The following is a 23,806-nucleotide window of genomic DNA, read 5'->3' as shown; positions in this document are numbered from 1 at the left end:
TTTCCCCTACGCAGCCCCCCCATGACCCCACGCTCTCCCGACGGGCAGCCCGGGCTCTGGCTCGCCTCAGGCGGGAGGAGCGGGGAGCCCCCCGGGCGGCCGGGCAGCGCTTGCGCAGCCGGGGCGCGCTCCCGCCCTCCGCGCTCCCCGCGGCTGTTGTTTAATCGCCCGCGCTGCGCCAGCCCTGCCTGCATGCCCGGGGACCGCCTCGTCCCCTTCCCCGCGGGGCACACAATGGGGCCGGTGGGGCTAGGGCGCCCGGGGAGCTAAGAGGAATGTTCCCCCTCTTTCCGTCCCCGCTCCCCCCCGGCGCGGGGACCCCTCCGAGCTAGCGCGGAGGCTGGGGATGGGGAGCAGTCGCTCGGTACCTTGAGGACGCCTTCATCCTGCTTGGGAGTGATGTCCACCCCTTCCAGGGGAGCCCCGTCCGCTTTCATCTCCTCCGCCGTCATGCCGCCTGTCGCTGCCACCTCTGCGCAGGGAAGGGCCGCCTCGCGGGGTCGGTGCTGCGGTGGGCACCGGGATGGGGCTGGGATAGCGCCTGGCTGCGCCTCCGGCTCCGGGCAGCGCGGGTGGGGGCGGGCGCCGCACGCCTCCTTCCCTGCTGCTCTCGCCGCAGCGCCGGCCCCTGGTCGCTGAGGGAGGAGGAGGAGGAGGAAGGGGAGGGGAGAGGGAGGGACCGAGAAGTTTCTAGAGCGGCCGCCGGGCTGCCGCAAAGCGCCCGGCCGTGCCAGGGGCCGGGGTGAAAGTGTGCGTCGCCCCCGGGGGCGGAGAGGCCGGCGGGGCGGGGGTGAGGCAATCGCCTGGCCGCGTTACGCTCCGGGGCGGTGGGGACGAAGGAAAATAAGAGGAGGCGGAAGAGGAAGAAAAGCTTATTTCTGACAGGAGGGGAGGGCGCGCTTTTACAGCGCTGAGCTTGCAGGGCAGGTGCGCCCACCTCTCGCTGGTGATGCAGGGGAGCCCGGCCCGGCAGCGAGGAGGAGCTGCTGCGTCCTGCCCTGAGGAAGCTTTACATTGTAAGCTGCATTTAAAATAAAACTAACCCTCCTGCCCCCTCAGTTTTAGCAGCCCTGTGCAGATGCATGGCTTGTATTCTTTTTGCCCACCACGCGATACTGGGTGGTCCCAGGAAAGGTGGTACAAGTGGGCACAGTAGCATCGTGCCGGCAGCGAGCATGCAGCCCGGGGAGCTCGGGCATCCCTTGGTTGGGGTCTCATTAGGAGCCATGTCCTTGAAAACGATTTGTTACCCAGGACCAGGAAAGGTAAAGACGTGGTTAGGGCACGGAGTTTAAGCTCTGTGGCTTGCCTGTCTGTATCCGTCCGGATAAAGTAGCACCGTTTTGTGCATCAACCTGCTGCTGGAGTATTTAAGAATGCATAAAGAAAAGTAGGTGCTCTCTCTGAATATGAAGAACATTGGTGCAAATATGTAGGAATTAGCAGACCAGTCTAATTCTGGGCTACTCAACATCTGTACATGCTTCACAGGTGGTATGACACTTCCGCAAAATCCAGCGATGCAAAATCAGACTAGAACCTTATCCATCCTCTTCGCCATAAATAACGAAAGCAGGAGTGTTAAAAGGGCTCAACTTTCCACTGCAAGCCTTTAAGATCCGCCCCCCGGCCACGCAGCGTTCCCCACTCCTCGCACAGCGCGGCACCTTTCCCGGCCCTTCTTGAACTTTCCTCTCCACCCGCTCCCTCGGCTTTCCCGGTAGGTACTGGGCTCGGGGCTGGAGCAGCGCAGCCCCGCCCGCCGCTCCTGAGCGGCGCCGGGGCTGCGCAGCCGCGGCCGTGCCGCGCACCCGCGGAGCGCCGGGCAATGGGAGCAGCGCGGAGCCGCCCGCTTCTGGCGGGCCCGCCGCGCTTGCATATCCGGCGTGATGCTTGAGCCGTCAGTCACCAAAGCGGTGACGGAAGGTGAAAGGCAGCAGGCTCGCAGTGCCCCGGAGCTGCCTTTCCAAGCCGCGTTGCCGTCTCGCGGCACCGGGCAATGCAAATCCCTGGAGTGTGAGCTTGCTCTCTGAGGATACAGGTTGCGTCTGACCTGACTGTGCAACCCAGAGCTGCTCTGTGCCAGCATAAAGCTGTGTCTGTGCCTGATGCACAACGACTCCAGCAGCCTGAGGTGGGCTCTGCCGGTGCCACAGGAAAGTAGTAGCAAAAGAGACTAGAAGAACCTGTAGTTACTCTAGCAGGAGGGGGTAAACGGCAAAATCTACAGGTTTCCCCTGAGAAAAAACATGCTTTTCAACCCTACGCAAACCTACACTTTAGTATACTTTCAAACTGACTCAGAGGGAGAAGGCAGAGAAGGAAAGGATTGTGGTTTCTGTGTGCATTTGGTCTAGAAGCTTCTTGCTGCTCTCGATTTGCAGTTTAACATGGATGAGTTATTTGGCTGCAGATTAGATCTGTAGGAGGTACAAAGCTGGTTCTGTGCATAGACTGTAGACCCTGATACACTGAGGAACACAGAGAGAAGCATCTGAGTTGGTTCTGGTCCAGCAGGTCTAGCAGGTCTTGTTGGGGGAGGCACAGCAAAAATATAGAAGATAATTCTTCATGTAATGAGTTTGTACAGTGCTAAATTTACAATCTCCAGTCAGCATTAGCACACAAGTTCTCTTATGCTCTCAATTCATCTGACATCTTTTTTTCATCTGCATTTTCTAATGATAAACCAACTATATGTTGGTTTAAAATAAACATTTGCAGGTCATTCTGTCTTATGTTTGGCAATGAAGTTTCTGTTTGGGACTGGTACCTTTCCAGCCGCACGTTTTCTACTTCATAATCTAGCATTTAAAAATTGCAGTGTGTGTAACTGGTCTCAAATTATCTACAACTGCCAAGCATGCTAGAACCAAGTCTAATAAAGTAATAAGTAGTAGAAAGGAAAGGAGATCTTTTAGTGGAGATCATTTACAGATGTTACACAGCTCATATTTCCAGCCATCACACTGTTTTCAACGCAGCAGTGCAAGCCCTTACATAAGTAATTTAAATACTGCAAGCAATGTTCCTTAGTAACTTTTCAAAGACTGCTTAGATACTGTTTGAGGGCCTCCCTGAAGGGCTGTATGTGCAGGGCTTTATGGAAAAGGGGACAGAGACAGCAGCAAAAAGACAGTGAGTGTTTGGGGTGATATCGATGCCATAGTGCTTTCAGTAGGGTGTGGATGGAGGGAAGGCAGGTCGGAACGGTCTCTTTTCTAAGCCCCTTTTAAGGCCTGCTTGTAGTACCACAGCATTGTAAAGGAGCCTCATGTCAGGCCTGTTCTCAGAAGATACATTGCAGACACAAAGGAAAGATTTCAGATGGGTACGCGTAGGTGAAGAGAAAATGAAAATTTTGGCAATGGTGCTCAGGCACAGTGAAAGACAAGTGAGATGATTGCCTAAGGCAGCAGAGAACATCCTGAGCAGTAAAATGTCCTGAAAAAACAACAAGTTCCAGCAAGAGTCTAGAACCACCTCCCAGGACATGAAGCCAACCTAAAGCTGGTCATCGACATGCTAGATTTAGGAATAGGTTTATGTATAGACTTGCTAAAGATAACAAGGCTTGAACTTAAAATGTAAAAGATAGTATAGGGCAACACAGCTCAACTTTATCGACAGATCCTACACAGGCAAGGGCAGGACTCGAGGTGGCCTAAAGCCCATCAAGATGGGAGAACCTTTGGGGTGCTGTCAAAGGGTTGACGCCATGGCTGGAGTCAGTGTGATGTATGGGATGACCAAAGCCTCACCATGACACGCTGTGGCCTGGAAGTTCACTTGCCCAGCTGTGTTGATCATGCTGGCACCGCAGACTCCCTGGAACTGGGAAAAGAAGTGAGGAATGCATGTCTGTACAAGCTCAAAGATGACATTTCAAGATAACAGCAAACAGAATAACCAAAAAAGGAACAACCCTGACTATTCATTTGTGATTGGAACAGGAACTGAAACCACGCTCATCAAGAGCCCTGGGTTCACGCTTGATTGGCTTGAAAAGGCTGAGCACAGGGTGTAAGAAAGGAATAAAGGCAGAGGCCACACACTGTGTGTTGACTGGGATTGGCCACCAGCTGGCAGGTGGACTGACAGCCAGACATCAGCAGGGACACCCCTGATGCCAGCTGCCAGGAAATACAAAATTCAACCCAGCGTGGCTTGAGTGTGGTGAAAACCTTCCTGGGGAAACTGATACTGAAAAGATAGCTCAAACACCATGGGCAAGAGTGATCATTTATGCACCCATGTTATTTGAAGTAAGGCTTTAAAACATTGATTGATTGCAACAAAGGGCCAAGTAAACTAGTTTGTTTGGTTTTTTCACTTGGCATACATTTCTTCTGAGAGACTGTTTGGTTACTGTCAAAATCCCAAGGAAACCCCAGAGGCTCATCTGCTGGTGTGTCACACTTATACTGAGCTGGAAAAATACATGGCTCAATAGATCAGGGATAGCTTTAATGATTTCTCCTTGCTGCATTATAAAAAATAACAGTGAAAAGAAGGAAGCAATGCTCAGTTGATGGAATTGCACATTTTTTTGTTGCAATAAGCAGCGCTACCATTGAAGTCCACAGTAGGGCACAAACCTTCATCAGTCTAACCCTACACTCTTATTTTGTGTGACATGTCAGTGATAGATTTTTAAGCTGCCCATCACCTGAGTTATGCCCTGCCTGTTCTTCAGTCTCAGCTTCACTGAGCTATCCCAGTATCCCTGCTTTCCCTTGCTCCCCAACAGGATATAGCAAATTAAGTTCTGTGCCATCCTTTTAGTTTAGGAGGGATAAAGCTGTTGTTTTTCCATATTCATTACCACATCACTGCAGGCTGCAGTAGATTGGCATGGCCCACACACATTTTCTGCTCCTTTTCGAATGAAAGCAGTGGCGTTACACTCATCCCCTGCTTTAAAATCGAGCAACATTTACAGTGGAGTGATCTGAGCTGTTACATAGCAGGCATGCAAATGAGACTCAACCCTTCCAGCGCCGGGCTGGAAAAGGGCTCTGTGTCTGCATTTCCCGGGGATTTCCGAGATGCTCTGCTCCCTGTTCACCAACAGATGTCAACACTTTCCTAAAACTACGGGCCGTAGGACTTGCAATTAGGCAAGGTCTAATTTTTAAAAAATTATTAGCTAGTAAGGTTATGATTTCTTCCGTGCTTCTGTACATGGATTTCTGTTATTTGGTGATTTCATTTATGTGATATGTGCTGTCCTTTTTAGATCCCAGGTATAGATTTTCAAAAATAGTAAAATTAATTATAATTCAGATGTTATTTACCTTTCAAAATGCAAAATTAATTTTAAAATACCTGGTCATGTTTCATCAGCTGCTTTCATTTTTTTCTTTCCTTGCCTTGAAAGCAATTAAGATTACTGGTCTTGTAATGTATGTTTAGACATTAAGATTTTCTATTTCTTTGCATCCCGTTAGCCAGTGAGTGTACCCTAATGTGTCCATGGTAACGCCACCAGAAAGGATGGGCAATTCATGTTGGTTTTTTCCTTTTAAAACACAAAAACATTTTACTAGGCTTGAAAATTGTAATGTTTTGAAACCTATTGCTGTGAAGTGCCACATGAAAATAATGCCAATAACAGTAATTACACGTGGCAATTGCCTGATTGATTCTGCTGCACTTTTACTAAAAAAACCCCTTTTTTTTTAAGGCTTTATCAATTTTCTGTCTATTTCCTAATAACTCTTAGGACTGTCATTGTTAAAAATAAATAAATACCTAGAATAGCTTCCTTTGGTAATTGCTATCTTGATCTAATTTTGGAGTTCTCATTAATTTGCAACCTAATCTACTTTTTCTTTGGCTCTATTTCCCTTAGACATATTTAACTTTGTTTTTTTTACTTTTATTATGTAACTCTGGAAAGGTTTTCATAATGTATTTTCCCCTAATTTTGTATTTCCCATGCAAGCTTTCTTGCTTGGCTTCCCCCCACCTCTCCATCCCTTTTCTCCTGCTGTGTCAGAGGAAGTTCAGATTGGATGTTAGGACCATTACAGTGTCTCACTACTGTCACCATAAAAAAATGTCTTCCTTATAGCCAAATCTACGAAATCCAAATCTACCCTCTTTCAGTTTAAAACCTTGTTGCTGATGAACAGACATAATGAAAATAAGTATTTTTGTCTCTTCAGCAAATGCCAAACATCAGCATTCCTCTCCTTGCTCAATTTGTTGATAAACATGGGAAGAAGCAAGAGCCCACCAATTCCTTACTGCCTACAGACTTTGCGGCATTCTTGATTCTTAGTTACTGTGCAGACAGCTAGGTTGCAAATCTGAAAGAGAGGAAAGACTGGGAAACCCATGGGCCCACCCTAATGAGGAAGAACAGCCAAATCCCTAGAAATGGTGTGTCTCACTCACTTAGGCTGCCTGTGTTCCTAACAGATGAGACACCTCAGTGCCTCTTTTGTCCTGTCCCTCACAGATACTGCACAGTCCCATAATTTTTACTCATGGAGGTCCTCCCATGTTTTATAGAGACCTTAAAGACTCACCTGAAAGGGACTGACCACTTAACACACAAAATCTATTCCCATATTCACCCTTAGAGCTCCCCCAGCTCATCTGTCTCACAGATATTCTTCCTGAGTGAACCAAGGGGTATTCCTTCCTTTGTATCGTATCTCTTTTGCCTCTGTGTGATGTCTTTTGGACAGCAGATGATGGAATCTTAAGTCTGCATTTAATGAAAGCAAATTACCTTCCCATCACATTTTTGTCCCTTTTCCAGAGACAGAAGAAAGGCTAGGAGAGTACTAGTCATCTGGCAGGGTTTATAAATGTTTGCTCCAATACCTACTCTCAGTATTCTCAGCTCTGCAGGGAGTGGGAATCCTCTGGAGGTGAGAGGTGAAAGGGGTAGGAGGGAAGACGAGGAATTGAGAATCTTTGTCTTGAGACACTGTCATGGAGAATTTTTACTTCCACATTAAGAGGGAAGGCAGCTAGGAGCAAGATCTTCCTCTTCCTTCTGTGTGTGCCCAGGTCTAGTGGTTGTTTCCTCCTAATTGATGTGAGAGACAGCAAGCTCAGTCTTCTGCAGCTTCCTTCAATTCTTGTTAGACAGGTATGTTCTCTGTCCCTGCTGTTTTCTCCATTCTCTCTCTAGAAAGAGGAGATAATCTGTAGTTGTGTCTGGTCTGGGTCTGATGTGTGCACTTCTTTCCTTTTCTCCACTCTGAAATGCTTAATACAGTTGAAATGGAGAAATTGTGATTACATAGGAATTGGGTATTCTGTTACATGGCCGCAGTTGCTTTCAGCCAAGAGAGTTAAAATCCTTTCCAAAACAGCCACACCTTGTTCTGGATAAATGCCAGGGTGCAGCAGTGCTCCTAGGCTGAGAGCATAGGATGTTAGCTTTCAGATCCTGTGATAAGAAGAAAGGTGGCGGCTAAGAACTTTGCTGAGCTTACATCAAACCTCATCCTGTGGGTCGTCCCCATGTAGAATAACTGAGCATCCCAAGCACAAATACAGGCTGGGTGGAGAATTGAGAGCAGCCCTGCCAAGGAGGACTTGAGGGTGTTGGTTTGACCAGAAGTTCAGCATGACCCAGCAATGTGTGCTGGCAGTGCAGAAGGCCAACCGTGCCCTGGGCTGCATCCAAAGCAGCGTGGTCAGCAGGACAAGGGAGGGGATTCTGCCCCTCTGCTCTTGTGAGGTCCCACCTGGGGTAATGCATCCAGCTCTGGGGTTCCTAGTACAAAGAAAACACAGACCTCTTGGAACAAGTCCGAAGGAGGCCATCAAGATGATCAGAGGGCTGCAGCACCTCTCCTATGGAGACAGACTCAGAGAGTTGGGGTTGTTCAGCCTGGAGAAGGCTCCAGGGACACCTTAGAGGGACACCTCAGTAGAGAATTTCTTCCTAACATCTAACCTAAACCTGCCCTCTTTCAAGCCATTCCCCTTTGTCCTGTGATTACATGCCCTCACAAAAACTCCCTTTCCAGCTCTCTTGTAGCCCCTTTTAGGTACTGAGGATGGTAAGACACTGGCACGAGTTGCCCAGAGGAGCTGTGGATGTCCCATCCCTGGAGGAATTCAAGGCCAGGTTTGATGGGGCTTTGAGCACCTGTTCTAGTGGAAGGTATCCCTGCCCATGGCAAAAGGTTTGAAACTATATGTTCTTTGAAGTCCCTTCCAACCCAAACCATTCAGTAGTTCTGTGATTCTATCATTTAATATGAGCTGCTGAAACTATCCACCTGCTTTTCCTCTCCCCTGCACCATGATCAGTGTGTCAGTGTAGGTACATTGGTATCGAATCCACAGAAGCCACCAAAAAACCTTCCGTATTTTCTGAGGCTGTGTTACTTTGCTGCGTGATTCGTAGTAAAACACCCTAAAGCACTTAGACCTGTAGGGCTTCTGCAAACCCAGGGACACAAAGCTGGGACTCAGACTAAGCCAGCAATCAAGCACTAGGTTACTGGGCAGTGTAGTTTTTATCCTATGTTAATCAGCAGCTTTGACTCATCAATCATATGCAAAACAATAGTGGACTCCCGTGACAGTTTTGGTGAAAAACAGAGCTTCTGGGCATATCCAGAGGATGAGCAATATTGTCATTCTTGATCAGGTTGCCATTTCTAAGCACCCTGAGGCTTGTGACAAATCCAGATCAAGGATGCAGCTTGTCCAGGACTTGCCATTTTCGTGTGTTTGTATGACAAAGATTTGCTTTCAGGGTAGCCAAACATGAAGTGTGCGTGAAGCCTGGTGCTGGCACGGGATGCTGCCAGGGAAAGGTCCACGCCCCTTCAGAGGAGTTCCTTCCCTTGCCGTGGGTGTTGTGCTCAAAGTCACTCTTCTAAATCCTGAATGACACAAACTGGGTGGGACTGGGTCATACTCCCATACCTCTAAGCCTTCCTGTTTGCACAGCCACAGCCGCCCCAGCTCAGCAGAAGACAGGTTTGGGAAAAAGCTGAGCCAAACTTTCAAACTGAAGGAGCCTTAACAACAGAGTACGTGTCACTCACAGACCTCAAAGGGCTTGGCAATCAAGGTCAGTACACTCTCCTTACTTCACAGGTGGGAAAACAGATGAAACAAAGCTATGGGACAGGGAAATTATTTTCTTGAGATTGTGAAGCAGTTTGGATCAGGGAACTAGGGCATGAATCTCCTGGGCCCGGACCTGCTCTCCCGGGTACTGTGCACCTTAAACTCACAGTTATTGCAGGGGAGCTGGTAATCTCCATCATTTTTGCTGACTCTCCTCCCTCTCACAGCACCTCCTAATACGAAGCACAGGCTTATAGTGCCTAAATAGAGGTAGAAAAGTGCAACTTTGGGATACAATGTTGCAGCAACAGCATGTAGCTCTGTATGTATCCAATTAGGAGCTAAAATGTGAACTTCGTGTTTGAATTATGTTGTGCATTGTGTTGATACAGTCTTTTTATTTTCTCGCTGTTCCTGTGTAAACCACCTCTGCCATACAAGTTCCTAGTAGACTTCCTGGAGCCTCTGGCACTTCCCCTGTTCAAATAAATTGCTAATGGGAAAGTGAATACTTTTATTTCCCTGTTTTCCTCCATGGTGCATAGCAGAATTCGTTGAAACAGTCACTTTGTCTCCGTAATTGTGGTATACTTGTCGCTTCTATTTAAATGTGTAAACAGTGTGATAAAGCTAAACAAGCAAACAAACAAACCAAATCCCTGAAAAAATTGTATCCACAAATCTGACTCCTGTTTGTTTTGAGTTCCTACTTGACAACAAAAAAAATTGCTCTATGGGGTTGTTACAGCTGTTCCTTGTTGCTGAGCTTTACTGGAATGGATGTTGGCCTTCTCTCCACCAGGCAGGAGTGTCCTGGAGATGAATCCCTGTGCCACCTATGAGCGGTTAGTGGATGGTGTCGGGCCGTGGGACTTCACTGGAGGTTTTGTTCCCTGTGAGCTGCTCCTTGTTGGAGAGGATGCCTACCCTGTGCTCCTGAGCGCTAAGAAGCAGGTCCTGATTGCTGTTTCACACTACGGGAAGGGCCACATGGTGGTCGTTTCCCACGAAGGAATCCTGAAGGACCCTAAGTTCTCCCAGTTCCTCAGAAATGCTGTGGAGTGGCTCAAGCCTTGCCCAGAGGCCCTGGTTGGGGTTCATCCTAAATTGGATTCCCTGTCCCAGGTGCTGCTCGGGGCTGGCACCCGAGTGCAGGCAGGGGCAGAGCCCAGCCCCTCCATGGGGGTGTTCTGTATGGATGCCTATGACAGCTCCCAGGCCAAAGGCATTGTGGAATTTGTCAAAGGGGGTGGAGGGCTGCTCGTTGGAGGCCAAGCCTGGTACTGGGCGAGTCGACACGGCAAGGAGAAGGTGCTGTTCGAATTCCCTGGGAACCAGGTGACCAGTGTAGCTGGCGTGTACTTCACAGGGAACGCCGTGGAAAAAGGTGTCTTCAAAGTCGCCAAGAAGATTCCCAAGATCCCATTAGTTGTCCCGTGAGTATCTGAATTGCCCTCTCTTTAAACCTCTGATCAGGTTATGCACGTGAGTTGTTTGTACAAGATTTGGGAGGTGAGAGGTGAGGGTGATGGCGAGTGCTGCTTCTTTAATAGCCAGGATGGAATTGTTGCCTTCCAGTCTAAAGGGGACCTTCCCATTCTTTGCAACTGGAAAGAATGCTGTCTTCAGCTGCTTCCAGGTCAGCTGGGCCAGGCCCAGGGAAACCATTCAAGGGGAAGGAAATGAGGGGAGCCATCTTTTAGAGCAGCCTGCCTGATCAAATGTACCTGAGTGAAATGCAGCAAAACAGGAACAGGAGGAGAAACTCCTCTCCTGCTCCCCACACATCTCTACATTTAGGGCAACTTTCCCACAGCTGAAAACCAGGTTGGAGATGAAGCAGCAGGCCAGCTCTTGGGGCCAGGCTCTGGCTGACAGCTGCTAAACCTGTTTAGCCTGTTCCTTGCAGGTAAGACCCTGGAGCTGGTCAGAGCTGAGGCTGGGTGCCTCCTTCCTTCTCAGCTTCTGACATAGGCTGTGGACAGGAAATCTCAGTGTCCTGGTTTGTTTGGGATTCCAGCCTGGCCCTTTGGGTCCAAGATTATCAGGTGTAAAACTCAGGGCTGTTACAACTCATATTGTACAGCTGACCAGACACTGGAGTCCTGGATGTTGTCCTGCCATCTTCCTCCCCTTGCCAATGGCTATGCCAGGCTCTTTCTCCTGCCACTTTCTGCTGAGTTACACAAGACACAGCAGGTTCTCCAAGGAGCCTTAGTGCTGCTGCACTTCCTCTATGTGGCAGCTTCATTTCACTGCAGTGAAAGCCACAGCAATTACAGTAAATCTCCCTACAAGTCTTTCCTTCACAGCCTTTTCCTTGTGGATATAGAGCACTAAATTTCTAGTATTTTCAAACAATTAATGGAATTTGATACTTTTTGTTGTTCACCAGTAAAGGTCATAGAGATCTCTGCTGTTGAATTCAGTGAAATGCTTAGGACACAGCTAACAAATCAGGTTGCTTAATTAAAATTTGCTGGTTGCTTCTTGTTACCACCTGCACTGCACAGGCATGTTCCCACTGCTTCACGCACAGAGCATGGAAGAGGGAGAGGGGAGACGAGTTCAGAAGAGAAAAATTACATCACAATTAACAAGACTGCAAATGATAACTAAGGGTGAATTACAACCTTGTTTGATTGTTTTTGTGGGGATTTTGTTTGAATCCAAAACAACAGAGAAATTTAGATTTCAGATTTCTGTGTAACGCAACAGCTCTGTACATCTGGGTCTTCCTGCCAGATTTGTGTGCAGAGAATCAGACTTCAGTCTGAGGCAGGGGCTGTGCCATATGCCTGGGCACATGCTCTGTGTGACAAAAGGTCTCAATAAAGTAATAATCAAAGAAGAGCTGCAGATTTAATTCCTGTCCTGCGGGCATGAAGAAGGGCAGCATCATTTATTCTCACTGAGTTGGCTGCAATGGCCGTGTAACAACAGATACTTCACAGGTGCTGAGGGAAAAGTGTTTGGCAGAACCAAGCGAAAATGTACACAGAGCAAATGAGAGTAATTCAGCATGTCTTTCTCCACAGTGACATATAGGAGTTATATGGAAATAGCAGAGGTAAGAGAGCCTTGCACAGCCTAATTTCTTTTTATTGTGGAGACCAACAATGTGAGCTAACTGAGGTGTATGTGTTAAGGCTCTAATTCAACTTCTAGTCACTCACTCTTTGTGTAGCCGTGTGTCTGCCTGTCCGTGTAGCCCATCTGTCCTAGCATTCCTTTCTTCAGTTCTCAACAGTGGCAGAGCTTGGGAAAAGACACAGAAATGTTTTGGGCTTGCCTAGCTTGTAAAGGCTAGGGTGGGGCAAGTAGAGAAAGTTTCTCTTAAAGGAGGTAAGCCAATTCCCACATTATGTCCAGTTTAAACCTGCAGTTTTAAAAATATGAAGGGTCTGATTTTTGAGTTTCTACAATGTGTTTTGATTTTCAAGCGGCTCTTCAAAGTCAGAGGTCTAGAAGCTTCCTTTTGACCTATTCATTCCTTTTTTTAAATGAGGGCTGAGATACCTACAGATTTGCTTGGCTGTAAAAACTGAGGCTTTAAAAGGAGAAAAATGAGGTATTGATGAATATTTTTTTTTTTTTAATGGAAGAACTGACAGCATGATGTACTGGGATGGAGGAGAAAGAAGAGGCAAGGATGGCCACTGAGAATAGCTCAGTTGGTTAGAGCACAGTGCTAATAATGTCAAGGAGGTGGCTTTGATCCCTGTATGGGGCACTCGTTTAAGAGCTGGACTCAGTGATCCTTCTAGAATCTAGATCCTTCACTCAGAATATTCTGTGAAATCAAGAAAAGAGCTCCTTAAGTTTCAGCTATGACACCAATTATTTTGTGCCAAGGATTCTGGGCAGGGGGCTAACCTGGACCTCTCTTGGTTCTGCAGGCACCAGGCCAACCTGAGCCTTGATGCCGAGTCTCTCCTGCGCGGTGTGTCGGAGCTGGATTTGACGACGGGGGGCATCCCCTCCACCTTGCTGGTGCACGGAGCCCTCTCCTTCCCGCTGTGCCTGGACAGCTCCCACCGCTGCCTCTTGGCTGCCGCACGCTACGGCCGCGGCCGCGTGCTGCTGGCGACCCACGAGAGCCAACTCTTCTCCCCAAAGCTGGCCAGATTCCTGCTCAATGCTGTCTCCTGGCTGGATGCCGGGAGGAAGGGGCTGGTGGGGGTGCATCCCCGCCTGAAGACGCTGTGCGGCCTCCTGTCTCAGGCAGAGGTGAAGTCGCAGGTGTCCCAGCTGGCAGGCGGCTTCAGCGTGTACTGCTGCTCTTCTTACAGCGACGGAGATGCCGAGAGGATCCACGCGTTCGTGGCAGAGGGAGGTGGCCTGCTCATGGGGGGCCAGGCCTGGTACTGGGCTTCCCAGAACTGTGGCAAAGCCGCTGTGGCAAAATATCCTGGCAACAGGATCCTGAACCGCTTTGGGCTGAGCATCCTGGGGCAGAGAGGCCAGGCAGCCAAGTACCCGCCCGTGGGCCCGGGGGAGCACTACCATTTCCGCAGGGCGCTCCTGCTCTTCAGCACGCAGCTGCAGGAGCGCCGGGAGCTCACGGAGCCCCTGAAGGGCTGGCTGCCCCGGCTGGCACAGGACTGCGCTGCCTTCCTGCACATCCCAGCCCACGACTGCCCGGCGTATGCTTCGCTCCACCGCATCCTGACCAAAGTGCTCAAGAGGAGTGGGATCCCGCAGGTCAGCAGGCACTGCCCGGTCAAGAGCAACTCCAAAGAGGCAGTGCTTCTCTGCATGGCGACCGAGCTGTCCCTCACCATGACAGACTGCGGGGCCCTGCTGCAGAAATCTGCTGCTGGGGTCTGTGCCCTCCCTGTCACTGTGGAAATTGATGGCACAAACCCAGGTGAGGAGCTATCTCTCTTCCTATCAAGGCATCCTGTTGCTGGGAGCAAGCAGTGGGGTGCCTGCCCTCAGTGTGCCTGTGTCTGTGGACGCCTGAACGTGGGCACAGATGTGCAATTTCACCGTGGGCTTGAGAGGAGGCTGACCTCAGTGCAGTGGCAAACAGGCTTCTTTTGTGGCCAGCCCTGATGTCAGCACCCTGAAACATCCCATGGAAGTCCTGCTTCCTCCCTGTTGGTGCACAGGCGCTGGCTGGAGAACCCCTAACAAGTGCCACAGGGCACCTGCACAGCACAATGGCTTTGGCAGGAAAGCTTCTCTGAGAAACCTTGGACTCCACACTGCAGGTTGCTGTTCCTGTAGTTGTGCTGATACAGCTGTCTATGGAGCCATCCTACAAAGAGGTGGGAGTTAGAAACAAAAGGTTTATTTGTTATCTAGGTAATTTCAGCCTGAGTTATAGCACAGTCCCACAGCTCAGTGTATCAGCACAACAGAAGGAAGATTTGGTTTTGAGGGTGAAAGACGCTGGAAGTATAGTGGGAATTTCTTGGGTTGACACCATCACTGAAGCCAAGGTATTGAGTAAATACACCATTAATGATTTATCTAAGCTTAGGCCTTGTACCTGTATCAGCTTGCTGAGATTCCTGCTCACAACTGATATGTTTAAACTCTGGGTTAAATTCCACTAGTAAGGTTTATCCCCTGGACAGATTTTTTTGGTATTAGAATATGATTTAGAGGAGTTGTTTCCGAATTGTTCTAATGAGCTAAAGGAGGCTGTTCTGGAATGGCAATGTCTGAGTGCAGTGGCGGTGCAGAGAGAAAAGTTGTAGAATAACTTCTCACTGGTTTTAACACTAATGAGTCAGGACAAAAGCAGAAAATACTCAGAATTTGTGTCATTTCACATAAACAAAAAAGAAAGAAAAGCTAGCAAACCCTGCACACCATTTCAAAACTCCCTTTCGTGCAAATTCAGCAAAACTGAGATGAACTGGTAAAACACTGTGATATAGTCTAACTTGCATTTTTCCTTGGATTGGGTTGGGCTTGACAAAACTGGTCCTGCTTTCTTGGATGACAGGAAAGGTTGTAAGCTGGGTGCTTAATGACAGTTCAGCTTTTTAGGACTTCTGGTGTTTGGTTTGAAATACGCCTAAGTAAACTTTGTGTCAGAACTAGGGAGTGGAATCTGCCTGATCAGTACAATAGAGATGGATCCATTTTGCACTGTAAATTCTGTAAATTGCAAGTGTTTAAAGACATTCATGCTGAGGAGACTTGCATTTCTGTGGGAAGACTGTTTAGAAACATGCTGAATTCTAGTGGCACCCTTCTTACAGGTACACCTAGCACAGAATCATCTTTTGAGGGTTTCTCATCACTTCAGTCAGCTAGAAATGACAATTCTTGTGGGCTCCAGTTTGTGCTGGACTAGTCACTAAGGAAAAATGTGATGCCACTGTTAGTCTGTTATTTGGGAAATGTTTTATGACCATTACAACTTCAGCCATGTTTAATACCACCACAGTTGGCACCTCTCAAGAGGGCTTTAGGATAAGAGGATCTGAGTGTAGGAGGTGTTGAGGTTTTGGCTTCTTTTTTCCCCCTTATTTTTGAAGGATAGTAGTAAACACATTTAAGCTTTGCATTTCCAGAAGTTTAAATCTGGGTGGGCTTGCTTGCTAATGGTGTGATGATTTTGTTCATTTCTTTGAAACTGTTTTTGATAGGTTGGGTAAATGCGAGATGGTTCTGTGAGTGCAGAGCAAGGGAAAAGGAAAGGATGGAAGATTGTTCTTCTGTTGCAACTTGAAATCTCCAGGATCACTGATGGTCTGGACAAGGAAGTGCTTGACCGTTCAGGACTGTTCTCTTACGTTTTAGGAAAGACAGCCTGGAGGAGCACAGGACTCTACCTCCCCGAAGGGCACACAGCAGTTATAACCTGCCCTTGCCTGGTGGTCGGTGCTGGTCTGAAGGTAAGCTCGCTCTGCCTGGCATTGCTTTACACCTGTGTATTCGTTGGTTGAGCACTCAAATATAGCACGGGGAAGGGTTTTCTCCTTAATGGCTTTCTCCTTAATACCTTTCCCGCCCTTTCCTACTGTTGCCACCCTGTGGCACTTTAAATGCTTTGGCATCATTTTTTCACCTTGTGTCCTCACACTTTGCTTTTGCATTCCTCCTGTTCTGTGTGCTGGTGGGATAATTGAGTGTGGCTGCTGCTTGAGGGCTGCTGTTTTTTGTTCTGTTACGGTACAAAAAAACCTGATCAAGGTGATTTTCAGGTCCGAAATAAGTACTTGTGCCCTTCTATGAACCAAACTTGATTCCATCTCTCCAGATCTCTCATAAATTCCTTTGATGGTGCTGTCACTACTGCTCATGTAGATGTATCCAGATGAGATAGGCACTATTACTTGGGATCCTGTTCTCTGCAGAATACAGCAGAGGTAAATGTTTATCTGCTTGGATATTTTTTGCAGCGACCTTTCTGCAGCTGAAATGCAAAGTTAACTCAGGTGCTTCTGTCTGATCCTGAAGCCATATGCAGTCTGTTTCACTGTGAGAGCTCTAAGGAAGAGGCACGATAAAAGAAGCCAGTTGTGACCACATCTCTCCAACTCGTGTTATAGGAAGTGACTTTGATGCTGGTGAAGGGTGGAGGAATGATCAATGCAAGTGCTGTGCAGTGGAAGAAGTCACTGCAGTACCCTGACCTGCTGGTGAAGGATGTAGTTGAGCCAGGAATACTAGAAGTACAGCTGTAAGACTGTCTGAGACAGGGCTAGCATTAACTTCTTTTTTACTGTGTTTACTGCTTCTGGTCACCACAGGCTGAAAACTTGAACTAGGCTGGAGTCAGAAGGCTGCTTCTGTGTGCATGCTCTGTAGGGACAGTGCTGCAGTGGAGAGCTCAGGGTGCTGAGGTCAGCCTGCCAGGCCACACTGGCACACCTTTGACCAGCTGTTCCTACACTTCTGCTTGCCAGGTGCAGGTTGGGTGTCACACAGATGACCTCTCTCAAGCCAAGGAGCTGAAACGGGCACCAGTGGTAATACGAACCTGTGATGTTGCCTGCCAGAAACAATCCATTTCCTGCCTCTGGGGTGGCCTCATTTACATCGTGGTACCAGCAAAGAGTGTCCTGGGGAATGTGCCCATCACGGTGGAAGGGGCAGTCAGAGCTCCTTTCTTCAAGCTTGGTAGGTTTGTTTACCTTGGTGCTTTTTGCCCGAGGGCTGCTCACAGATGCCATTGTCCCAGTGACTGAAAGTAAAGATTGTGCTGTGCTTAGGAAGGTCTTAGAAATACTTGGATTTAGGAATACCCAGATTTATTTTCCTTGCTATGTTGTCCTCTGGGATTCCCATTTTTCTACTCATTTTTAAGAAGGGTAGAAGGGAGGTCCCCAGGAGCCACCAACCTGTCAGCCCCAGCTCTGTGCCTGGGAAGATCATGGAACAGATCCTCCTAGATTATATGCTAAGGCATGGAGGACAGGGAGGTGATTTGGGACAACCAGCATGGCTTCACCAAGGGCAAGAAAGATGGGGACAAACCCTTTAGCAGGACCTGTTGCAACAGGACAAGGGGCAGTGGTTTTAAACTAAAAGAGGATCAATTCAGACTATGTATAAATAAGAAGCTTTTCCACCATGAGGATGGTGGAACACTGAAACAGCTTGCCCAAAGAGGTGATGGATGCTTCATTCCTGGAAACATTCAAGGTCAAATTGGGCAAGACTCTGAGCAACTTGATCTAGTTGAAGATGTCCCTGCTCATAGCAAGAGGGTTGAAGTGGGTGACCTTTAAGATCTCTTCCATCCAAACTATTGTACAGTTCTATGAATCTCTGCTTCTGGGTAAGTCATTTAGTCACTCTGAGCCTGCTATGTGGCTGGGAGTAGGTGAAAGAGCTTTCACAAAATGGGCATGGTTTGTCCACACCAACATTTCTTGGAGGCTGGAGTTGTTATTTGTGATGGAAACCGTTGTGCTTGGGAGAGGGAGACTGATCTCTGCCCCGGCAAAGCATTCTTTGTGCTTTGCCTGCACTACTGTGCCCCCGTATGGACATTTCTAGGCCCTACAAGACATCTCTGCTGAATGTCCCGTGTTTCCAGCAGTCTTCTCTCTTCTCTCTTCTCTTTTCTCTTCTCTCTTCTCTTCTCTTCTCTTCTCTTCTCTTCTCTTCTCTTCTCTTCTCTCTCAAACTGAACAGAACCAGGGTTGTTATGTGAAACAGCGAATCTCTGCTGGACAAAAAGAAATTAGATACTGGAGAAACTTGATGCTTCTTGTTCTCTGATACAAACCAGGGATCTGTTCTCGCTATGCTGTTCTGTTATATGCCAGTCCTTTTCTATTTCCTACCTATTAAAGAGCCTGAAGAGGCTTCCCAAGAACAGATTGAGGACTGGCTGTTTAACAGCCACCACCCTCAGTCACGCAACTACCACATATTGTTTTCCAAGAAATTTTCATGGCCATGGTCTCTTTCTCTGACCTTGACCTCTGTGAGCATACTCCAGAGTCAGAATCGTGCTTAACTCGTTTTCTGTTTTGTTGCTGTAGGGGAGACCTGTGAAAGGCAGTGGGAGGCCTGTATCCGGCACTACCCTGCTCCCTGGGCAGAGCTGGCTGTGGAGAATCTCATCCTGACAGTGCCATCTGACAGCATCCACCACATGGAGGACCCACGGCCGCTGCTGACCCTGTGGAACGAGATCATGGTGGCGATAAGCAAGTTGGCAGCCATACCAGCAAAATTCCCAAGGCCAGAGAGGATTGTAACAGATGTCCAGATCTCATGTGGTAGGTACATTGCCATATGGCCTTCTCCAGGGCTAAGAGGCAAGTGGCCTCTAGCAGCAGTGTCTGTTCCTTCAAGGTTATTTTGCTAAAACCAGACTGGGAACATATGTGAGGTGTTAAATGACTGTGACCCTTGCATAATTGTGAGCTACTCCATCAGGGTGGAAACGTGGTAAGGCAGGGCTTGAAAAACATACTGACCTTTCTGTATGCTGCTCTCAAAATTGGTGCTGTCTCCTCAGCTGTTCTCCTGTCAGGGTGTGTTATGATGCAGAGCTGCTGACTGCAGTGGCTTTAGCTCACATGTAGTTACTCGTTCTCCCTCCTGAATGCACTGCAGAGCCAGTACAGCTGGGAAGCAGTGACCCGATTTCTATTTTTTCTCTGGCTCAGCCGCAGGACTGTTCACAGGACAGTTAAACCTCTGGGTGCCAACTTGCTGGAGGTGGGCTCACAAAGGCTATTGTGGGCAAAGCTTAGCCTGAAAAGATGTGTGCCTGAGATGACAGCAGTGGGGAAGTAGATATGGTATTGCTGTCAAAGGCCAGGAGTGTGTATTTTTGCAGCTGACGTTCCCCCACTCCAGCTTTTCCAGTTATGAACTGAATGCCTTCGATCTAGAATCAAATTATATGGTAAACATGGAGCTTTGCAATAAAAATTTTGCTCAGTTTTTTTCCAAAATAAACCATTTAAATTCTTCATCCCACAATGAGACAAGGGCTTGGCATGAGCCCTGATGCCCTAAACTTTTGCTAAGCAACAATGGAAAGAATTTGTGGCACATCTTGGGAGTGTTAGGTTCTGCTATGCTGAGCAAATGCCAGTTAAAAATATCATTGTCTACAGACATAAAATTTCTTCTGGCTTGGGTGGACTAAATGGTTTCACTCACATTTCTGGATCTGAACTTTTTGGGTGCTAGTGATTGCTAATTGCATATATCCCTCTTATTAAAAAAGAGGAAGCTCAAGATCTTCACTAGTTCCTGCAGAAAACAGTTCCAGGCCGTTCATGTTCATGTTCACTAGTTCCTGCAGGAAGAGGATTGCCATTCCTGTTCACTCACGAGGCTGCCTCTGTGTGAAGGGCTGCTTATCCCCTGCTGCAACAGGTGTTTGAATTTGGGGGCATTGCTCTTGCATGAAGTTCTTGGAATCTTCAAGAAGGAGGACCAATTAGGGAAGAAGACACCAAGGAGACATAAGTAAAAGCCCTTTCAGTGCAAGTTTCTTGCCTAGCAACCTGCTGGGAAGTTGTTTATGGAATAGCTATCCTGCAAGGTTACAAACAGGCTTAGGTATGATGGGCTTTGCAGCTGTTAGGCATGACAAACTGTGTTTTCCATGTGTCTCATTCGCACCACTGCCACTGGAGTGCAGGCCTGCAGTATTCCCACTCTGCACAGGAGCACTCAAGGAGTGCCATGGTGCTGAATCACATTATTGCATGGTTGTGTTGGTGTCAACTATGCTCAGCCTGTGAGAGTCCAGGTGCGTTCTGGGCAATGGCCAGGCTTTTTTCCTCATCCTAAAACCTCAACTTCAGTCCAACCATGAGTGTACATTTATGTATATAAAGGGAAAGCAGGTGAAGCTGTGCTTAACTGATGGTTCAGTCCTGCCTTTACTTGTTGGACTGTTGTTAGGGTGACTATTTGTTAGGGTGAAATTTGATATGTTTCCTTATGTCACACTAGGAAAAGTTGGTCATTCATGGTAGTAAAAAAAGTGTTATTTGTGAGAGGGAGGAAAGGCACTAGAGAAATGAAAAAAATAGGAAATAAATAATAACTTATGTCTCAGAAGCACTGAGGTGAGCACTTACTGGCACGTGTTGTTACCTGTCTCCTGCAGGCTGGATGCATTCTGGCTACCCCATCATGGGCCACCTGGATTCAACGAAGGAGATGTTAGATGTGAAGCATATGAAAACTACTGGTCTTTGGGGTCCCATCCATGAGCTGGGACACAATCAACAGCAGCAGGCATGGGAGTTTCCTCCTCACACCACAGAGGCCACATGCAACCTCTGGTCTGTCTATGTTCATGAGGAGGTGCTGGGCATTCCCAGGCATCAGGCCCACCAGGCACTCAGGCCACAGTGTCGGAAGGAAAGGATAAAAGACTATCTGAAGAAAGGTGCTCAGCTGAAGGACTGGAATGTGTGGACTGCTCTGGAGACATACCTGCAGGTAACAGGGAAAAGTGTGTGTGTGTTCTTAGTGCAGTCACTGAAGCCTCTGTCAGAGGGATGTCTGCAGCCTGGTGGCTGTAGCTGTGAAGCCTTTTAAGTGTTTCATTACTGTCAGGGTTTATCTTGGGCCCAGAAAGCACCTGAGAGGTAAACAGGCAGATTGCCTAAAGCTGATGTCTCCTGAAAACCTTCCTTTGCCAGACTTGGGCTTAGCCACTCAGGGAGATAGCTTAGTGCTATGTGCTAATCTTGCTCCCTGGAAGAGAAACAGGAACTGCTGCTTGTTATGCAACATGGGAAAAGGAGGATCAAACTTGAGCACAGCTCTTTAGTCCAGGGCAGATTTCCTGTGGGATAGCGGGCTAGTTGTCAAAAAACCTTGGCACTGTAAAGTGTCTAGAAGAGCCAGGCTTTGAACAGTCTCCTGGTGAGTTACATGGCCTTTTACAAAACACACGAAGAGGAGGGTGTTCATATCGTTCAGTGCACTGGGTGGAGCCAGTGTAGTCCATCAAGTGACAAGAGGATGGGCTCAGCTTATCCTCCTGCACAAGGAACTGGATCCCTCACTGTGGTCGAGACTAAAACATGAACCCTGTCCTAGATTAAAGTGCATTCTCTCAGGAAGCATGCAAGAGAGATTTCCCGCTTTCCCTTAATCCTCCTAGAAACGATTAGCCTAATGGAGAGAGCACTCAACCTGATTTTAACTGGGACTGCAAAGCAGATGTCCATTATGATAGCTTGAGCTACTGACTGTTGTGAGGTGAGTATCCCTCAGCTCCCTTGTCTGAGAGCTCTCACACTTCATATGAGCAAAAGAGTATTTACCGGAGGAGTATTGATCCTGCTTTTTCCACATCCTGGAGAAGCACCTGGATCATCAAGCTGAAGAGTCAACCTCTGGGGGTTTTTTTGCTGAAATGAGTAACAAAATATTTATACAATGTGAAACAGTTTTAAGAGGAGAATTTTTCCCACAATACCTTACCAGTTTGGCCACTGCCTCACTGCCTCACCCACACTTATAGGCTGGGATCTCCCATCTCCTATCTGGTTCCTAACAGGACTGCTGGAATAAATGTGACATAAAAGAACAATTCTAATTCTGCAACAGCAGTTTTTCTGTAAGAATTCCTTTTGTTCTTATTCTTAGCCAAAGCATGCCCTGTTCATAATCTCTCCTTCCTGTTTTCTCAATACTCTTTGTTCTCCTGTGCTCCTTCTTTCTAGCTATTCTGTCAGTGCCCCCTCTGACGCTTTTTCACTGTCCCCAGAGCAGCAGCTTATATAATAGGTTGCTGACACTTCTGGCTACTCCCAATGTATCTTTGATCTCTGTTTGTTTTGGGAGGCCAGTGTAATGGGGAGGTATTTTTCTGTACTTTAGTGCTGTTAGTTATGTTCTGAAGCCTGAAAGTTGGATGCTTTCATTTAAATTTACATTCATTCTAAAAGACACTGCAGAGGCCTGTGGAATTTTCTACTGTGTGTAACACAGGAATAATGCCAGTGAAATGATAACTTAATTGTTTTTACACTGCATTCTTTTCCATCAGTTGCAGGAAGGGTTTGGTTGGGACCCCTTCACCCACCTCTTCTCAGACTACCAGAAAATGTCCTCCATCCCAAAAGACAACACTTCTAAGATGAACTTGTGGGCACAGAAGTTTTCTCAGCAGGTGAATAAGAATTTGGCTCCATTCTTTACAGCCTGGGGATGGCCTATCAAGAAAGAGTTGTCTGTGGAACTGTCCTCTCTACCGAGCTGGGAACAGGACCCAATGAGATCCTATAGACCATAAAGGAAAACTACCTAAATCTTGGTTCTCATACTAGCTATGGCCTATCTTTTTCTCCTTGTGTGCTACATGATAGCTCACTATGTGCTTGGATTTATGCTGGATTCTTCAGCTTCCTGCTGCCAGTGGAGGCCAACCCCAACAGAAATTCAACAGGGATCAGCAGATCAGCAACCACCTAAGCTATCTTCTGAAGGGTTGAATAATCAATGAGCTTTGTTCTGGGTTCTTCACCTCAGGAGGAATGTAATTCTGAGTCAATTCAGTTCCTACAGAACCTTTCTCTGATGTAATGGAAGTTTTCAGGGTGGACCAGTCACTGGACCAGTTTCAAGGACTTTACCATGAGAGTATAGATCTTTAAAGCAAATAGGAGCCTCCACAATGTTGTATTCTTAAGTTATAATCTCAGTAGCATGAGATTTTCACTATTATAATAATAGTGAAATATAATAAAATCTCAAATTTTTAATTCCTCTAATTATGCAGAACTTCCACACCTATCGTGAAAGTGGCCTTATGATGCTTATATACAGGTTATATAATGCATATTTGATGCTGAAATGCTGTAGGTTTCTTCCTACATTCTATGTCTGTGTGACCCAACAACTGTGTTTATGCGAACAAGTCAGTTTTAAGTTGTAGCTGTCCCTCAACCATAGCCTGACATCAAGATATATGCTGATGAAGGTGGGAGAGCGGAAACAGGGAGGGGATTTGATTATAGTCAGTAATGGTTTAACTTGTGGACTCATCAAAGGTTAAAATACAGGCACTGACCTGACAGCCTGAGGGAGCAGAGGGAAGGGAGGCAACAGTTCATCAAGACAGAGGACCAGCCTTTTCCAAGGTGCAACAGAAGTTCATGTTACTCCCATCTCTTTCATAATTGCACAGCTATTATGGAGTGTGGAAAGCACATTAACACTTAGCCTAAGAGCTCACTAGTCCCAGCCTATTCCTTATGTATCATTAATAAATTTTAAAAGTCACTGTAGACTTGCAACTTTTGTATGTGGTCCTATTTTCATGTCTCCGTGCCCAGTAAAAAAAGGC

The 23,806-nt window shown here is 47.4% G+C and overlaps 2 protein-coding genes across 7 annotated transcripts in view; one reads left to right on the top strand and one right to left on the bottom strand.

The window, feature by feature from the left end:
• The window catches only part of FKBP4 (FKBP prolyl isomerase 4), a 16,565-nt gene extending 15,922 nt beyond the window's left edge, over positions 1-643 (bottom strand). Inside the window, exon 1 of the mRNA XM_042024279.1 lies at positions 369-643. Within this exon, the coding sequence (XP_041880213.1) occupies positions 369-452 (84 nt within the window). The 5' untranslated portion in view covers positions 453-643. The remainder of the gene's footprint in view (positions 1-368) is intronic.
• Positions 644-709: 66 nt separating this feature from the next.
• On the top strand, positions 710-23,747 carry TCAF2 (TRPM8 channel associated factor 2). 6 transcript variants are annotated; one of them, XM_042024275.1, is made up of 10 exons: positions 710-1,016; positions 1,492-1,720; positions 8,932-9,055; positions 9,857-10,490; positions 12,954-13,924; positions 15,817-15,911; positions 16,926-17,139; positions 18,513-18,752; positions 20,609-20,946; positions 22,508-23,747. In XM_042024275.1, the coding sequence occupies exons 4-10, from the start codon at positions 9,874-9,876 to the stop codon at positions 22,751-22,753; spliced, it is 2,721 nt and encodes a 906-aa protein (XP_041880209.1). In that variant the 5' UTR covers positions 710-1,016; positions 1,492-1,720; positions 8,932-9,055; positions 9,857-9,873; the 3' UTR covers positions 22,754-23,747. The 6 variants fall into 6 exon arrangements, with proteins under 6 accessions (XP_041880209.1, XP_041880206.1, XP_041880208.1 ...); XM_042024272.1 differs by having other exon boundaries at positions 9,803-10,490; XM_042024274.1 differs by lacking the exon at positions 1,492-1,720 and having other exon boundaries at positions 9,803-10,490.
• The last annotated feature ends 59 nt before the right edge of the window (positions 23,748-23,806 follow it).

The sequence above is a fragment of the Corvus kubaryi genome, unplaced genomic scaffold, assembly GCF_017639235.1.
Source record: "Corvus kubaryi isolate FWS band 111438036 unplaced genomic scaffold, C.kubaryi_AGA036_p1.0 37260, whole genome shotgun sequence".
Taxonomy (NCBI): Eukaryota; Metazoa; Chordata; class Aves; order Passeriformes; family Corvidae; genus Corvus; species Corvus kubaryi.
Note: the sequence above shows the minus strand (reverse complement) of the source record. Positions and strands in the feature narration are given on the sequence as shown.